The sequence below is a fragment of the Cylas formicarius genome, unplaced genomic scaffold (genome assembly GCF_029955315.1).
Source record: "Cylas formicarius isolate icCylForm1 unplaced genomic scaffold, icCylForm1.1 PGA_scaffold_1__22_contigs__length_36826433, whole genome shotgun sequence".
NCBI classification, from domain to species: Eukaryota; Metazoa; Arthropoda; class Insecta; order Coleoptera; family Brentidae; genus Cylas; species Cylas formicarius.
Genome location: NW_026844264.1, coordinates 29,082,842 through 29,097,905, shown reverse-complemented (window position 1 = coordinate 29,097,905; position 15,064 = coordinate 29,082,842). Strand labels below are relative to the sequence as shown.

Genomic DNA, 15,064 nt, shown 5'->3' with positions numbered 1-15,064 from the left:
TTGTTGATAGAGAATAGGAATAATCACATGTATTTTATTTACCATTGCCTCTATTGTTTGTGGATTTGTAAAAAATAATGGGTGTGTGTTGCGTTGAGTGTCAAAAAACCTTTTCGTGTCAAAGTAATTTTAAGAGACACAGAAAAGAAGTTCATAAAGCGGAAGTGTCGCCTATCGAATTTGATAAACAAATTGCAAATTTTCAATGCCTCGAGGGTTGTAATATTTCTTTTAAGAAGAATGACGACCTAAGGAAGCATTTATCACAGAAACACAATATTATTCAAGAAACTGTTGAGAAGGCTTTTATGTCATATGAAGGTAAGTAAACGACAATCTTTGGTTTACATCTTGTACATACATAATATATTTGTAGAATTTGAGATTTGGTTAAGCTTAGAAGAGAACGCTTGTGATATAAGATACATTAAAGTTGGACATAAACGCGGGTTGGATATACCAGGGAATGGTAGTTATGGTGATAAAAGCAAAGATATTATGTACTTCTCTTGTAGTAGATCAGGTAAGTATTTACTTGGTTCTTACAAATACATTGTTTTACGAGTAATAAATGTAGTAGTAGTAGTAGTAATTATTTACATTATGCATTTACAGATTTTTTTATTTTTAGGTAAACAGAGAACTGTGCCTCACGAAAATTTGAAAAAAAATTCAAAAATTCAGGGAACATCAAAAATTAATAGTGCTTGCACAAGCCAAATAGTTGTCCAAAAGCTTAAAAATGGTGAATGTTATGTAAAATACTACAAATCTCACTATGGCCATGCGAAAGATTTGCATCATTTGAGAATATCAAAAGTCAGTAAAGAAAACATTGCCTCTAAATTAGTGAAGGGAGTTTCCAAGAATGAGTATGTATTCTTAAACTATTTTAATAAATTTTCTCAGCAAAAAAAAATTCACAGACATATTAAAATAATTTTTAGGATTTTAGATGGAATTAGAGAGAACACATGTAATTGTAATAGGGACAGTTTGCTCACCCTGCAAGATATTAGGAATATACAAACATCCTATAAAATTAATGTCGAACAGGGATTCAGACATAAAAATGACAATATGAATGTATCCTTGAGGGTTGAGGAATGGAAACAATGGGAGGAGAATCCAATACTTCTTTATAAGGAACACAATTCAGTAGAATTCACAGAATATAATTTTCAAAAGGAAGATTTTTGCCTCATATTTATGAACAAAATGCAAAATCAAATGTTGAAAAAATTTGGCAAAAATATTATTTGTATTGACACCACTCATGATGTTGATTTTGAGTTGACTACAATTTTAATAATTGATGAATTTTACCATAGTTTTCCTACGGCATTTATGTTTACAAACAGAAAAGACACCTATATTTATGAAGTGTTTTTCAATGAAGTTAAAAAAGCTGTAGGTGAAATCAAAATAAAAGTTCTTATGACTGATATGACGGGAGTATTTGTGAATGCTTGGCAAAAAGTCATGGGACCTATCGGAAGGCATTTATTTTGTGCGTGGCATGTTGACAGAGGGTGGCAACAAAATCTTAGTAAAGTCCAACCCCTCGAGGATCGAAAATGGGTATATAAAACCTTGAAACATTTACAGACCACATTGAATGAAGAACGGTTCGAAAGAGGATTATGTTCATTTTTAAGTATTCTTGAATCCAAATACCGCACATTTTTTGAGTATTTCTTTACTAATTATGCTGATAATAAATTAAAGTGGGCATATTGTTATAGGAAGAAAAGTGGAATTACAAATATTCATGTTGAAAATATGCACAAAGTAATTAAATATATTTATCCAGAAAGGAAGTCTGTTCCAAGACTTGACAAGGCTTTGTATAATTTAGAACATTTTTTGCGTAATAAAACAATTGAGAGACTAATTAAATTAACAGAGGGAGAATGTACAGAACATATTAATACAGTCAATAAGAGACACCGACTTGCCCTGACTCAAAAATATCAGATAAATACTGACTCAGATAATGTTTATTTATTAAAAAACTCTTCTGGTAACGATGAACTCGAACAGAAAGTCACAGTAACAAAAATAAATTCTAATATATGTTGTGAATTAATATGCAGGTTTTGTAATATTTGTACTCATATGTTTCAATGTACATGTATGGACTATAATATTAAAAACACAATATGTAAACATATTCATTATGTTTGTTTAAATAATCTTGGGAATACTTGTACTCGAAAAGTTGAAATTGAATATTTAGCTGAAAATTTAGGATCTAATGTTCAAAAGCATATTGAAATACTTCAGAAACAAATAACTGCAGCTGCATCTCAGATAACTGAAAATGTAAAATCCAGACTACATCAGACAGATGTTTTGGAACAAATTCTCCAGGGTCTCACTCCAATTGTCGCATTAAGTAAGATTTCTGACAACAAAATATGACAATATTTCCATCAATTTAAATAAAATTCAGGTACTAGTCATCAAAAAGAGTGAAAAACAGACTTTTTAAATTTTTGTTATTTAACCAAATACTTGCTTATATATATACAATTAAAATGTATTATTATTGGTATTCAGGATAAAATCGGGAAATAGTCGCTCATATTCGGACTTACAAAACCCTTAAAATTTGCAAAAATTTTGCCTTGCAGCCGTTTTTTAATCTTACACATTCCCATACCTAGTAGAGGATTTTTCAAATATGTATTACCATTCGTATTATTTTTTTTTAGTTTTAAATAGATACATACTAACTAGGCAAAAAATGGCATATTATAACTAAAAATGTACACGTTATTATTAGCTTAATAATAAATATGCGGGTAGGAAAAAGTTATTTTTATGAGAAACATAAAAACTATTTGTATTGCAACAAAAATAAAGAATTTGGTTTCAATGGCTTTCTTGCCTTCTTCCAATTATTGAAAAATATAATGTTATACTCATCTACTTAATTTTACCTAATTTTAGAATACTAGATTTCCCTATCTTTTGAAAACCGCGCTTACTCAGAATGCCATAAAAAAGATCCGGCAACTGTGGATCGCACTCAAACAATTGCGGCGTATTCTGGGGTAGGTACATAGATACATGATTTTTCAATAGGAGGTAGTTTCGCTTATCACCCATTTCCGACATCCGTCGAAGATTTATTTATTTATCGTTTCGCTTCTTCGTCGTGCTAGAAAAAAATTATATATATATATATATATATATATATATATATATATATATATATATATATATATATATATATATATATATATATATATATATATATATATATATATATGAATAGCAATTGATGAAAGTACACAAAAATTTATTTAGACCAAGAATATCAAAATTTTGTTTTCTCCGGGTTGGTACTAAGATCTGTTGACGTCACTGGAACTCAGGATACTTCTGAACTAACCAGCCAAAACTATGGGTCATTAATTGTCAAAGTTATTTGTTGGGGTTAAGATGGGGCGATTTTATTCGTAGATGCCACGTATTTCTTAATGTTCTTAAATAATGGGTAACGCTGAAAGCGTAGAAATACCGGGAGGCGGTTCCGATGGATATCATGTTCTAAGAGTAATGATATCATAGATATCATATACATTTGTTAAATCAGTGGATTGCTTTCAGGTCCAAGAAAATTCGCCCGGCGAGAAGGCAGGTTTGCAGCCTTTCTTTGATTTTATTATATCCATTAATGGTACTAGATTGGACAAAGATGATGATACTTTGAAACAAATATTAAAAAGTGGAATAGGTATACTTGAATATTTGGAGATTTTTAATTCTAACAATTTCTTTATGCTTACTAGGGAAGCAACTGCCGGTGACAGTATACAGCTGTAAGACTCAAAGTGTACGTAGTGTAAATGTGGAACCAAGCGATACTTGGGGAGGCCAGGGCCATCTGGGAATAAGTATCAGATTCTGCTCCTTTGAGACAGCAAAAGACAATGTGTGGCATATATTAGAAGTTCAGCCAAATTCACCAGCGGATTTGGCTGGTTTACGACCTTTTTCAGATTACATTATTAGTTCAGATTCCATTTTACATGAAAGTGAAGATCTTTTCAATTTAATAGAAAACCATGATGGAGTGAGCCTTAAATTATATGTTTACAATTGTGATGATGATTCTTGTAGAGAAGTTACAATCACTCCAAATTCGCACTGGGGTGGTGAAGGTCTTGTAGGCTGTGGTATAGGTTATGGTTATTTGCACAGAATTCCTGTAAGAAGTGCCGTCACACACAAGCAGCAACCAACTATTTACAAGTCTAACAGCACTGCATCTACTATTCTCTCAAACACTGAACCCATAACAACCACTTCTGATTCTGACAAGTCTCTTCTGTCAGAAAGTGTTACAGAAACATCAAACTTATCTACTGGTGCAGATAAATTCACACCACCAGCATCCACAGTTATTAATGACATTCAGTCAAATGTTATTGAAGCTAATACTTTTAGTAGCATTCCACCACCAACCCATATTCCTCAGTTTCCAGGAATTTATACACAAGCTACACCAGCTGTTCAGTCTGAGACAACTAATCCTTTGGCGCCACCTAGTTCCATTCCTCAATTTTCAAGTATTCAAGTACCTTTATATCCTGTACAAACCTCAATTTATAACCCTAATAATAACCAACCTTTGAGCACAAATGTACCTATGTACAGTTATTCTCAGCCTCAGTACTCCCAAGAGCCAGTTTCAGAGACTTATTCTCACAGCCATAATGTCAATCTTAGCTATCCACAGGTTAATGCTGGTAGTGAGCCTAATCAAAACTATCCACCAGCTAGTGGTATATTTCCCCCGCAGGGGGGAATTCAAGCTCTAACTTACCCAGCAATTCCTACATCTCAGAATTTGACATGTTCTGGCCAAACGTCACCGACGCAGTTGATATATGATCCCACAATTGCTGCCAGATCAGCTCAACAATTACTTAGTGGAAATGTCTCGTCACTTGGTAACATTACCCAAAATAGTTAATTATTATTCATTTCATACTTTATAGTTTAGTAATATTGTTATACCTAGAAGGCGTAATTTACTTTTTGGGGACAATTAACCTCTTTTTCTAAATTACAATAGGATCGATCGAATATTAATTATGTTTTTCCATCCTTGAAAATGCATCCAAGTTGGGGCATTAGTTTTTATTATCTCAGCTAAAATGTGTAAATTGCATATCCATAAATAATTGTTACTTTTAAAAAATGTATATATCAAATATTTATCACAACTTTGTACTGTGTAAAAATAAAATTCATCTTACACTACAGTATTACATCATTTTTATAAATAGGGTGTATTAAAAAAAAGTGTGTTAGTGTATGTTAGTGTAGTAATATCTATCGTTTTAGTTTCCTACTCTGAAATGTGTCATGGATTCAAAATATTTTAATTTATGGTTGTGTTTTTTATATTTGCACTAAAATTTTTTTAATATTGTCAAAAGTTGTGGGATTTTTGGTATCCTCAAGTGTCACGTGATACAGGATAGAATAAAAATTGTGAAATATGATAGAGAGAAAGAAAAGTTGTTTTCCAAAATGTCAGGTCATAACCTTTTGTTGAAAAAAAAATCAAAGAGTAGTCAAAGCAATTTTTTTAATTTATGATATGTGAAATTTGAAAAATATTTGAGTATTTTGTTTTTAAAACCTCTTTTTTAAAGAGCAATGGAAGTATTATAGAACTATAAAATTAGAGAATATCTTTTTTTTTTTGTTGTTCATCTATATATAAATAATAACTTATTGAATAATAATATAGAAATACAAAAAGATTTTAATATTAATAATAATAATTATGATTGTTATATAATGTCGTAATGATATCAAAGTCTTCGATATAGTGTTTCTGTTACCTGTAAATAATCTAGTCAAATTATCAACAAAATAACTGAAGTAATAGTGAAGACGAAGTTTACTAGGTGCAATAAATTATTTTCTAAATATTATCTTAGCGTACTACAAAAAATATCCCAGAATCCTCCAGCTTGGTATAAAATTATGGTCCTAGTTTATATACAATAAATTTAAAACTATATTTTCAAAAATTGACGTCCCAGCCGGAAGTCTCATCGGGCGGATAATCCTTGTCTTGCCTAAACTGGTCAAAATGACTCGTGTCTGTCACATCCTTGAGTTTTGGTTTAAATGGCGACTGTAACTGGCATTGGCTGAATCTCACCCATTCGAAACCTTGGTACCACTTGTGCATTTTAATATCTTTCGTTCCGCCTCTCAACATCCCCAAGCGTTCCGACGGCACAGGCCGGCACAATTTTTCAATTAAATTCCTCGCCTTCAAATTGATATAAGTGGGGAAATTGACGTTGTCTATTCCGTTTAAGATTTTGTTGTAAGTTCGCATGTGACTGTTGTCTCCCGTTCGGAATGGTGTTCTACCTGAAAAAAAAAATTGTAGGTATAAAGTTTGATCCAGCCGTACGGCTAAGATACAGCCCATAGAAGTGGAAAAACCGTGAACCAAAATAGTTAAGTACGGGTTTACTGATGTCTAAGTGATGTGTGTCACATATAATATACAGGTTGTCCGTTATAAGTTTACAAATGAATTTTAATATGCAATATCTTTATTTTGCTTTTCAAAAACAAAATTTTTTACTCTGTCACATAATTCATAAATTGTTCACCTGGTTTATTTTAAAAAAATGGTGCAATTCACAACATTTATTTAAAAAAAATATAGATACACATAGTGTCAAAATGTCAAGATTGCAGGTATAATTGCTTGAAGATCCCATTTCAGAGGTGCCATATTGGCATTGGGGCTAAAAACATTGACGGCAAATATATATTGTTTATAGGAAACAAACCGTTTAATGAAGATGGTTAGCATTACAGTCAGAAGCACTTAACTTGCGTATTTTTAATAGAACTCCCCGTATATTATTTTATTTTTGTATTTATGAGAAAGTTCCATGAGGTTCATTCAGGTTTTCCTATACTTGCTCCCATTATATAAAATATAGCAGTCAATTATTTCATCTTCAAAACTGCTATACCCTGTAAACTATCGTACGGTGTGATATTTTCTATCAAGGACAATCAAACCACAAAGTTCTTTGCAGCTTTCGTTCGTTTTATTTCCATCAAAGACCTGACTATTCAGATCACCTGATTTGACACCTTTCAATTTTTACCACCAAATTTTGAATGATTATGGCAACACTGGCCAATAACAATTTGATAAATCGTTTATATCTGATATATTTTACTTTTTCAATATGTTTGTATGACTTTTCGATCTATTTTCAACGGTTGTTCGTTTTTAGAAAAAAGTTTACACTTTAACATGAACATAAAATCAAAAGGGAAACAAAGCGGCACGGAAAATGGAATTTAGGACGCGATAATGAAAAACAAAAGAAAAAAAACAAACTCAAAGTAAGCGAAGTAAACAGTTGATTTTAAATCGCACATGAAGACGGGGGTGGGGATATACGTTTAGCAGTGGAAGAAAAGGCCTGCTTGATGACTTTGGCTTATATTGACCATACCCGATAGTAATTCAAAAATGAACGCTCCGAAAGCCCAGTAGTCGACGGCTTTATCGTGACCCCTATTCAAAACTATTTCGGGTGCAACATATTCGGGTGTTCCGGCAAAAGTAAAGGTCTTTCCTCTGGCTGGCATTTTTTTCGCAAACCCAAAGTCCGTTAGTTTTAGATAGCCGTGTCTGTCCACCAACAAGTTCTCCGGTTTCAGGTCCCTGTACACTATTGCTTTGTTGTGAAGGTATTCGAAAGCTTCCAGTACGCAGGCCGATAAAAATTTCGCATCCTTTTCTTCAAACCTGTTACGAAATACCCCGATTTCAGTAAGAGATACTCTTACTTACAAGAAAGGCTCACCGTTTATTCTTTTGTTTATGCAGAAGGGAGAATAGGTCACCACCGAGACAACTTTCCATTAAAAAGTAAACGTATTTATTATCCTTATACGTTCTGTAAAGTCTGACGATGAAATTTGACTTGCAGTTCATCTGGATCATTTTTTCATTGTACACGTGTTCCTGTTGGTTTTGGTACACCACTTCGATTTTTTTCAAATATTTCAGCGCGAATACTAAATCCTTTTTCTTTTTGTGCTGCACTAGTTCTACTCGTCCAAACCTGATCCGGGAACAATTAATTAACTAAATAATTAAATTAATTTTATTAATTAATCAACTTACCCACCGACTCCCAATGTTTTTAATATTTTCAAGTCGGATAGGCCAATATCCTGGTACTCGGCTTTGGCTTCTTCCCTGAACGACCCTCTTTTAATTTCGATTTTTGGTATTTCAACGTCTCCAAAATGATCTTTGAAGTCCGTCCTGGTAAGGGTCATACAGTCGACACCCGGAGCATCCGCGGTAACCGTGGCCTGTCTGGTGTCTTCCTTTTGGAGAGCCAGTTCGCCAAAACACGTCCCTTCTCCCAGCGTACCAATTATTCCTTCGCCACTTTTGGAAATAGTCACTGTACCTAAAAAACGAATTCATCAACTTTGCACTTTGGAAAATAGATATACAAGTAGACAATGAATGTAGAATTAAAATATCGTTCACACCATATAATAAAATCAGGTGATATTAGTTACGAGATACCCTGTATAATGGTGGTTATTTACATTGCACGCAACACTTTCATACAAACAACTTTGTATTTAAAATTTTTCGATTAAATAAACTCTTAAGGAGCTAAAAAATTGCGAAAAGTAGTAAAACTTTCGCACAATCGCAAGATATAATACAGATTTCTAATACGGTAACTAAAGAATTCAGATTTTCGCCCTGTGTACTTAACTTTGAGATACTCTGTATGCACTATGTAAACCGCACTGTCGTCTGTAGATGAGTAATGAAACTAATTTGTCTTTAAAAACGTCGAAGATGTGCGAGGTGAAAGAATTTCGATCGCTGCGAACTAAATCTTTGGATAAAATGCAATTCATCGTTTTGAACTGTTGCATGTTTTCTGTTTTTAATAAGGTCCAATCCAAAAAGTTTCCAGACAAATCTGTAATCGGCTTTAAATTCGAGTCAACTTTTTGGGAGAGTTATGAATATCAAAATTAAAAAAAAAAAAAAAAAACTAAACAATAACTCGATAACAATTTAGCAAATCCATGATATTGACCAATATTTTATTTAAACAGGTATTGTGAACAAATTTCATAAGCACAGTCAAATTATTGCCAATATCTATAGGGTTAACTTTTCGTTTCCAACCAATGAGCTCGTGACATTTGACAAGCAACATGGCCGCTGACAGATCGTCAATAAGTTTCTATAAGGCATTTTTACGTCTGTATTTTCTCAAAATATGCCTAGATTTGGGAAAAGAAGTTGATTGTGTGTATTTTCTCAAAATATGCCTAGATTTGGGAAAAGAAGATGATTATGTGGAAATCGCTGTTTAGACGGGAATGAACTGAGGTGGCTTTTACTTGGTGAAAATCCAAAATAAATGAGAACTAAAAGTTCAGATTTTCATGAAATTATATATTATGACATGACAATTGTTCCATTTGATAAAGACACGGTGTTGTCTGAACTTTTAGTTCTTATTTATTTTGTTTAGAAGGGAAATGACGCAAAGTGCAGGTTAGTGGATGAAATGTAAAGGCATGCGCTGAAAATAGCAATGCCGCCTGCGACGCATCAATTTTTACCGTATTATTTAATAGCTTCATGGATAAATCAACTGATTAAAATGTTTTTTAGTATGTACAATTACTTGTGCAAAGTTGATTCGAGTGTGATGTCTGCGAATTATGGTTCTTTTATTCTTTACTCATCCATTTTGAAGTAAAACGTTACCTAACAATTTTGTTCCTGCTTTTTAAGAAAAAAAAACGTTCTAGGCTAGCTTAAATATTTAAAAATAGCGTTAGTTTGATTAATTTTTCGGGGGTTTAATTATCCAACAAATAGAAACTAATTTAAACTACAATTACTTTTGATTGGGTCATAAAAAAATTTGCTAGCAAATATCTTAATAATTTGAACAAAAGTGACGCTAAATTTGTTTACTATTTTTTAAACAATTTTCTATAAAGTATTTAAAGTATTAAAAATGACTGATTAATAATTATTATTTCAGAAACAACTATGAAATGAAAATATTGAAAATTACTTTCAACTTAAATTTTGTCGGCAGGAACTTAATATACTTATTAAAATATTGTACCTCGTAAGACCAAAATTTTAATAAGAGTTTCTTCTCACCTTGCTTTGATGTCGATATTTTCTCATTACAATGTCGTTCGGAAATAATAAAAAAAAACAATTTTTTGGAGTTTCTATCTTTATCTATATCTTCTGATGCATTCACTTTCGCGCACGTACTAACCAAACTAATGTTATTTATTAATATGCTATTTACGTTAGAAATTTAAGAGTTTTCAGAAGGAACACTCTGTACATGAAAATAATAATGGTATCAAAATGTTTTTATTAAACAATCACTCCATAGACAAAATTTCACTTAGAGACAATTGCACCCCAATATGAAATACCGTACTTCATAAAATCAGTGTTTGGGTTCTCACCTGCCCTGATGATGTAGAATTTATTTCCTTTGTCGCCCTGCCTGATGATTTGCGTACCCGACGGGAAGAATTCGGGTTTTAGAAGATTCGCAACCTGTCGCAGAATATCCACATCAACGACCTTAAGAGAATCCACATTTTGTAAGAACCTAAGGTTTTCTTCTTCCTCTTTTATATTCGAGCTGATGACGATTTTTTGATAAACGCGTCTGTCTAGAACCCACACTTTTCCGTCAGTCAATGCCTGTATTGAGGCAAGCCTCTTCGCGTTATACAATATAGCTAGCTCGCCAAACACCCTGATGTCGTCGAAATCGCCGACGGCTTTTCCTTTGACCATCACGCGGTATTTTCCCTCTTTTGACACGTACATTTCTGAACCTTTTTCGCCTTGCTTGATCAACTTTTGCTTGGCGCTCACCTCCCTTAACGACATTGCATTTATAACGTCTTCAAGACGTTTACCGCTAAGAATTTTCCCAAGGAAATCGTTCTTTTCGATGGCGCTTTTGATTTTTTGTTCGTCCCTAGAAATAATTAAAACGCGGGTTTAAGTGCTTTTATTATTTATTTAGATATGCATAATCAATCGCCCACACAGAGTAAAAATAGTTTGTTTTTGTACGAGTATTGCTTCGGTTTGCCTCTGGCTGCCATTTTTCGTAGTGCGCATGATTTTTGATTTTTTTTTCGTTTTATTTTCAGAAAAGGAGAAAGGGCGATCGACGTTTCGGAAATTGGGCTTATAAATATTTTGCTGCATTCGATAAAAAATTCAAACCCGTGTTATATTTATAAATACAAATCGTCTGTTATTATCAGAACTGAAAAATCTTTAGAAGCAAAAATAAAAAGATTGTCGATATAAAATGCAAAAATGTTAACATGAAATGGTAAGTCACAAGTAGACATTCATTTGACGTTTTGATAATTGTTATTATTATTATTTTATTAATTGATCTATAGTACATATTATTGATGACTGTCGTATAGATCAGCAGACAATACCTATAGGGTGTTATTCGAAGTGTTATTGATCTCAAGTATATTAAAGGTCATTCCAAAAGTAATCTAACTTTCTTTCCCACATCAAATTCCACATATGCATCTATAGTTTAGGAGAAAAATTCCAGAAATACGGATTGTGTACCACTCTTTGTAACTTTTTTGACCATTTATGCGTTCTATAATATATATATAATATATATTAATTTTAATAAAAGATGTAATCCATTTATTAATTTTATTTCAAATTCTACATAGTTATATAATATGTATTGTCTGGCGGCAAATGTGCTATATTGATCAATTGTAGGCTATATATATATATATATATATATATATATATATATATATATATATATATATATATATATATATATATATATATATATATATATATATATATATATATATATATTATGAATTATATTTGGAAAACATCTTTCAGTATTTAAAAATAAGAAAAAATGATACAAAAATTCTGATATCGATTTTTTGTCCAATTTTCAATACAATTTTTCAGATAACAATAACACTTTGAGAGAAGTAATCTAACATAAAAAAATAAAAATGTAATAATAAAACAAAGCCATTGTTCTAATATGACAAAATAATAGTTCTTTATAGGCACAAAAAGAGAGCAATTGAAAAAATAAAACACCACCTTCTACTTGTGACACCGGAAAAAATCATCATAAAGAACGTGCTTTTCGGGTGAAACTTCCGTATAAGCCTAAAACTAGTTCATAACTTCTCTGTGAATTCTTTAGGTGACGTCGCATGAATGTATCTAAGTTAATATTATCTAGTATCCACTCCGCAACCTCATTAATCAAAGCAGCTTTCGATTACTCAATCGTTGAGATTATCGAATAAGCAGATAGATATTGCTTGATGTCATATTGTCGCAAATATTTCGATTTAATATGGAAAAACTTTGAGCAGGAACAAATTAAAAATTTGAATACCATTACAATTATCAAAATCTATACCAGGTGTACTAAATTAAGTACGCACTATTATTTTCAGCTTTTTATTATTAGGGTAGGTTTTTTAAATAATCAAAGTGTAATTAACATATTTTATACCAGTTAAGTTGATGAATACAGAAAAACAATTAAATATCTCAGTTACTAATAAATCAGAAAATGTTTTTTTTTAAAAAGATAGTGTTCCGTTTTTGACTCCAATGTTTGTAAATCTTGCAGGACCTGAAGGTTCCTGTACCAATATTGACCAAAAATTAAAAATAACCTAGTTATTATTATGCCTTTAAAACTGTTGTCATGTACCCCGCCAATTTATTGAAGAGGATAAAGAAATATATGTCAGCAATTCTGATTTGGATATTGTTTAGGAACTTTTATTAGATTTAAAAATAAACAGGGTATTCCATTTTTTAAAAAATGACATATTCAATTGGTTTTTTCCACTCCCGTCTGTAAAATACCTAATTACGCACAGATCTAGCGTACGGGATGCGTCGCTTAGCACGTCAGTTTCGTTTCCCACGAATGCGAGTCACTTCGGACATTTCCGGGATTTTACCGCACGGGTTTGGGAGCAATCGGATGTTTTCGGAGATATTTCCCACGCTTTGAATTTTAACGTTTGTCACTTCTGACGGTCATTTCAGAGAATGTATTCGTGTTTTGTACCCAAAAAGTAACGGCCGTAGAAAAAGTATAGTGCGCAACACGTTCGGTAAACTTTTTAACTCACTCGTTTATCAAACACTCGCTCCGCTCGTGTCAAATACACTCGTGAGTCAAATGCCGTTTACCGCACTTGTTGCATATTATACCATTCTGCATTCGCCATCTAAAAGTAATACTACTTTGCTCATTTAACGACTTTATATCTCTAATAAGAAGAAAAATAAGAAAGTCTCTTTAAAAAAATACTCCGGATCTACGTCATATTTATATTATTTAAAGTAGGTAATCTAAAATGAAACAAGTAATTATGAAAAATGTGGTAAGAAGATTTGTTATGTTGTTATTTGTAGTACTACAAAAACTGCATCCTAAAAGCTAGGGATGAACAGATTTTTATTAAATCTAAAGTCAGGGGTGCCTATATTCACACAAATCTTTGTCCAGTACCAACTCACGCTTGAAAAATTTGCTTACATATAAGGCAAAGAAAATACAATCCACTAGTGTTGAACATATCCATCAATCATAATCAAAGAACACTTCAAGTGTGTGTAAACGCGATGCGTGTCGGATTAATTGATAATCGTTTGTATCAGCTATCGTATTGTCGAAAAAAATAGATTTGACATATTTCTGATTTGCCAAGGTATATATCTACATGCAATTTAGCGAGCACGATTTCAACCAAAAAGAAAAATGTATTTCGTTTATTTAAAATTTGATAATTTTATTGTTAAGCTCAATTTTATCTCTATAATGTTGGTTAACAAAAGCAAATAATTACAATGCGACTGATGATTCAGTTTGAGTAACCAATTTTATTTGCATTCCGCAGATGAACCATCCGCATGCTATCTTTCCGTTGCCTTTTGATTTAGTTCAGTAATATATTTACATATTGCTTTGAAGTGATAGAAGCGACTTACTTACTCGGAACTTTTTGGATATACCGGCAACATCGTCTTGGAAGTGTCTTCGATACCCAGGGGTATACTTGCCGGAACTCCCGATCTTCTTCTGCTAACCCCTTTGTCTTCCACAAAAGACGATCTGTTCGACTCATCCGATGCATTTTCAATCTGTAAGCTACTACTGGGACCGATTAAAGTGTCTCGAGAAATATTCAGTGATTCGAAAGACGCGTCTTCAGTTAATGATATTTTTGAATCGGATCGTTCTTCCACATCGCCATTTATAGTTCTTGGTGCATCTGCAGGCTTCGAGGCGGTATTTTTCAACGAATCTTTTCTGGCTTCCAGTTCAATTTGCACCGTTTTCGATGTATCTTTGTACCTATTTGAAGAATTCCTTTCGTCTCGTGGAGCATTTTTGTGACCTACCTGCTGAGTACTCGTAGGTTGTGATTCTGCGTCTACACCGTTAGTGATCGGCTTAATCGTTTCTCTTCTGTTTAAAGATATTTCACTATTGGTTCTGTCAGTATTTATGGTGTATTTTTTAGATTTTTGGCACATGCACAACATTTTCGCGGTTCCTTAATTTCTCTGGTTTTCATAAGAACACTTTATCAAGTAACTTCTAAAATAAGAATGAACAAATACCCAATCTTTACTTGGAAAATTTAGATAAGATTAAAACATGATAGTGTATGTGTGGCTGCATTTTATTTATTTATTTTTTGTAATTGTGTGCCGGTAAAATTTGGACTTTACTTACAATAAAATGCGATAGCAACAAGTGGATGAAACTGACTTTACAAATTTTTGCCAAATTACAAATTTTTTTTTTTAAATACATCATAAGTAGAAGCACTATCGGGTAGCAATGGTTGGTATAATAGATAGCATATCATTTAACACAAAGAAAGTTTATGTAGG

The 15,064-nt window shown here is 32.4% G+C and overlaps 3 protein-coding genes across 3 annotated transcripts; 2 read left to right on the top strand and 1 right to left on the bottom strand.

Moving 5' to 3' along the window:
• The first annotated feature begins 77 nt into the window (after positions 1-77).
• On the top strand, positions 78-3,201 carry LOC132696141 (uncharacterized). Its single transcript, XM_060660790.1, has 4 exons — positions 78-321; positions 377-523; positions 632-872; positions 948-3,201. Exons 1-4 carry the CDS (start codon positions 78-80, stop codon positions 2,422-2,424), a joined length of 2,109 nt encoding a protein of 702 aa, XP_060516773.1. The 3' UTR covers positions 2,425-3,201.
• A 150-nt stretch (positions 3,202-3,351) lies between these two features.
• LOC132696143 (Golgi reassembly-stacking protein 2) lies at positions 3,352-5,296 on the top strand. Its single transcript, XM_060660792.1, has 3 exons — positions 3,352-3,564; positions 3,619-3,745; positions 3,801-5,296. The coding sequence occupies exons 1-3, from the start codon at positions 3,502-3,504 to the stop codon at positions 4,985-4,987; spliced, it is 1,377 nt and encodes a 458-aa protein (XP_060516775.1). The 5' UTR covers positions 3,352-3,501; the 3' UTR covers positions 4,988-5,296.
• A 485-nt stretch (positions 5,297-5,781) lies between these two features.
• On the bottom strand, positions 5,782-14,757 carry LOC132696546 (cGMP-dependent protein kinase 1-like). Its single transcript, XM_060661433.1, has 6 exons — positions 14,157-14,757; positions 10,567-11,093; positions 8,204-8,498; positions 7,881-8,141; positions 7,527-7,822; positions 5,782-6,411 (listed from the first exon to the last, which is right to left on the bottom strand). The coding sequence occupies exons 1-6, from the start codon at positions 14,708-14,710 to the stop codon at positions 6,053-6,055; spliced, it is 2,292 nt and encodes a 763-aa protein (XP_060517416.1). The 5' UTR covers positions 14,711-14,757; the 3' UTR covers positions 5,782-6,052.
• Between the last annotated feature and the right edge of the window lie 307 nt (positions 14,758-15,064).

What these genes read in the sequence shown, in the direction of transcription:
- LOC132696141 (XM_060660790.1), top strand. Translation starts at nt 78, where the DNA reads ATGGGTGTGTGTTGCGTTGAGTGTCAAAAAACCTTTTCGTGTCAAAGT. An exon ending in GGCTTTTATGTCATATGAAG is followed by an intron (nt 322 to 376) that starts GTAAGTAAACGA and finishes ATATATTTGTAG; the next exon opens with AATTTGAGATTTGGTTAAGC. An exon ending in AAGGGAGTTTCCAAGAATGA is followed by an intron (nt 873 to 947) that starts GTATGTATTCTT and finishes AATAATTTTTAG; the next exon opens with GATTTTAGATGGAATTAGAG.
- LOC132696143 (XM_060660792.1), top strand. Translation starts at nt 3,502, where the DNA reads ATGGGTAACGCTGAAAGCGTAGAAATACCGGGAGGCGGTTCCGATGGA. An exon ending in ATGGATATCATGTTCTAAGA is followed by an intron (nt 3,565 to 3,618) that starts GTAATGATATCA and finishes GATTGCTTTCAG; the next exon opens with GTCCAAGAAAATTCGCCCGG. An exon ending in AATATTAAAAAGTGGAATAG is followed by an intron (nt 3,746 to 3,800) that starts GTATACTTGAAT and finishes TATGCTTACTAG; the next exon opens with GGAAGCAACTGCCGGTGACA.
- LOC132696546 (XM_060661433.1), bottom strand. Translation starts at nt 14,710, where the DNA reads ATGTTGTGCATGTGCCAAAAATCTAAAAAATACACCATAAATACTGAC. An exon ending in ATTCTACATCATCAGGGCAG is followed by an intron (nt 8,499 to 10,566) that starts GTGAGAACCCAA and finishes TTCGTTTTTTAG; the next exon opens with GTACAGTGACTATTTCCAAA. An exon ending in CATTTTTGAATTACTATCGG is followed by an intron (nt 6,412 to 7,526) that starts GTATGGTCAATA and finishes TTTTTTTTTCAG; the next exon opens with GTAGAACACCATTCCGAACG.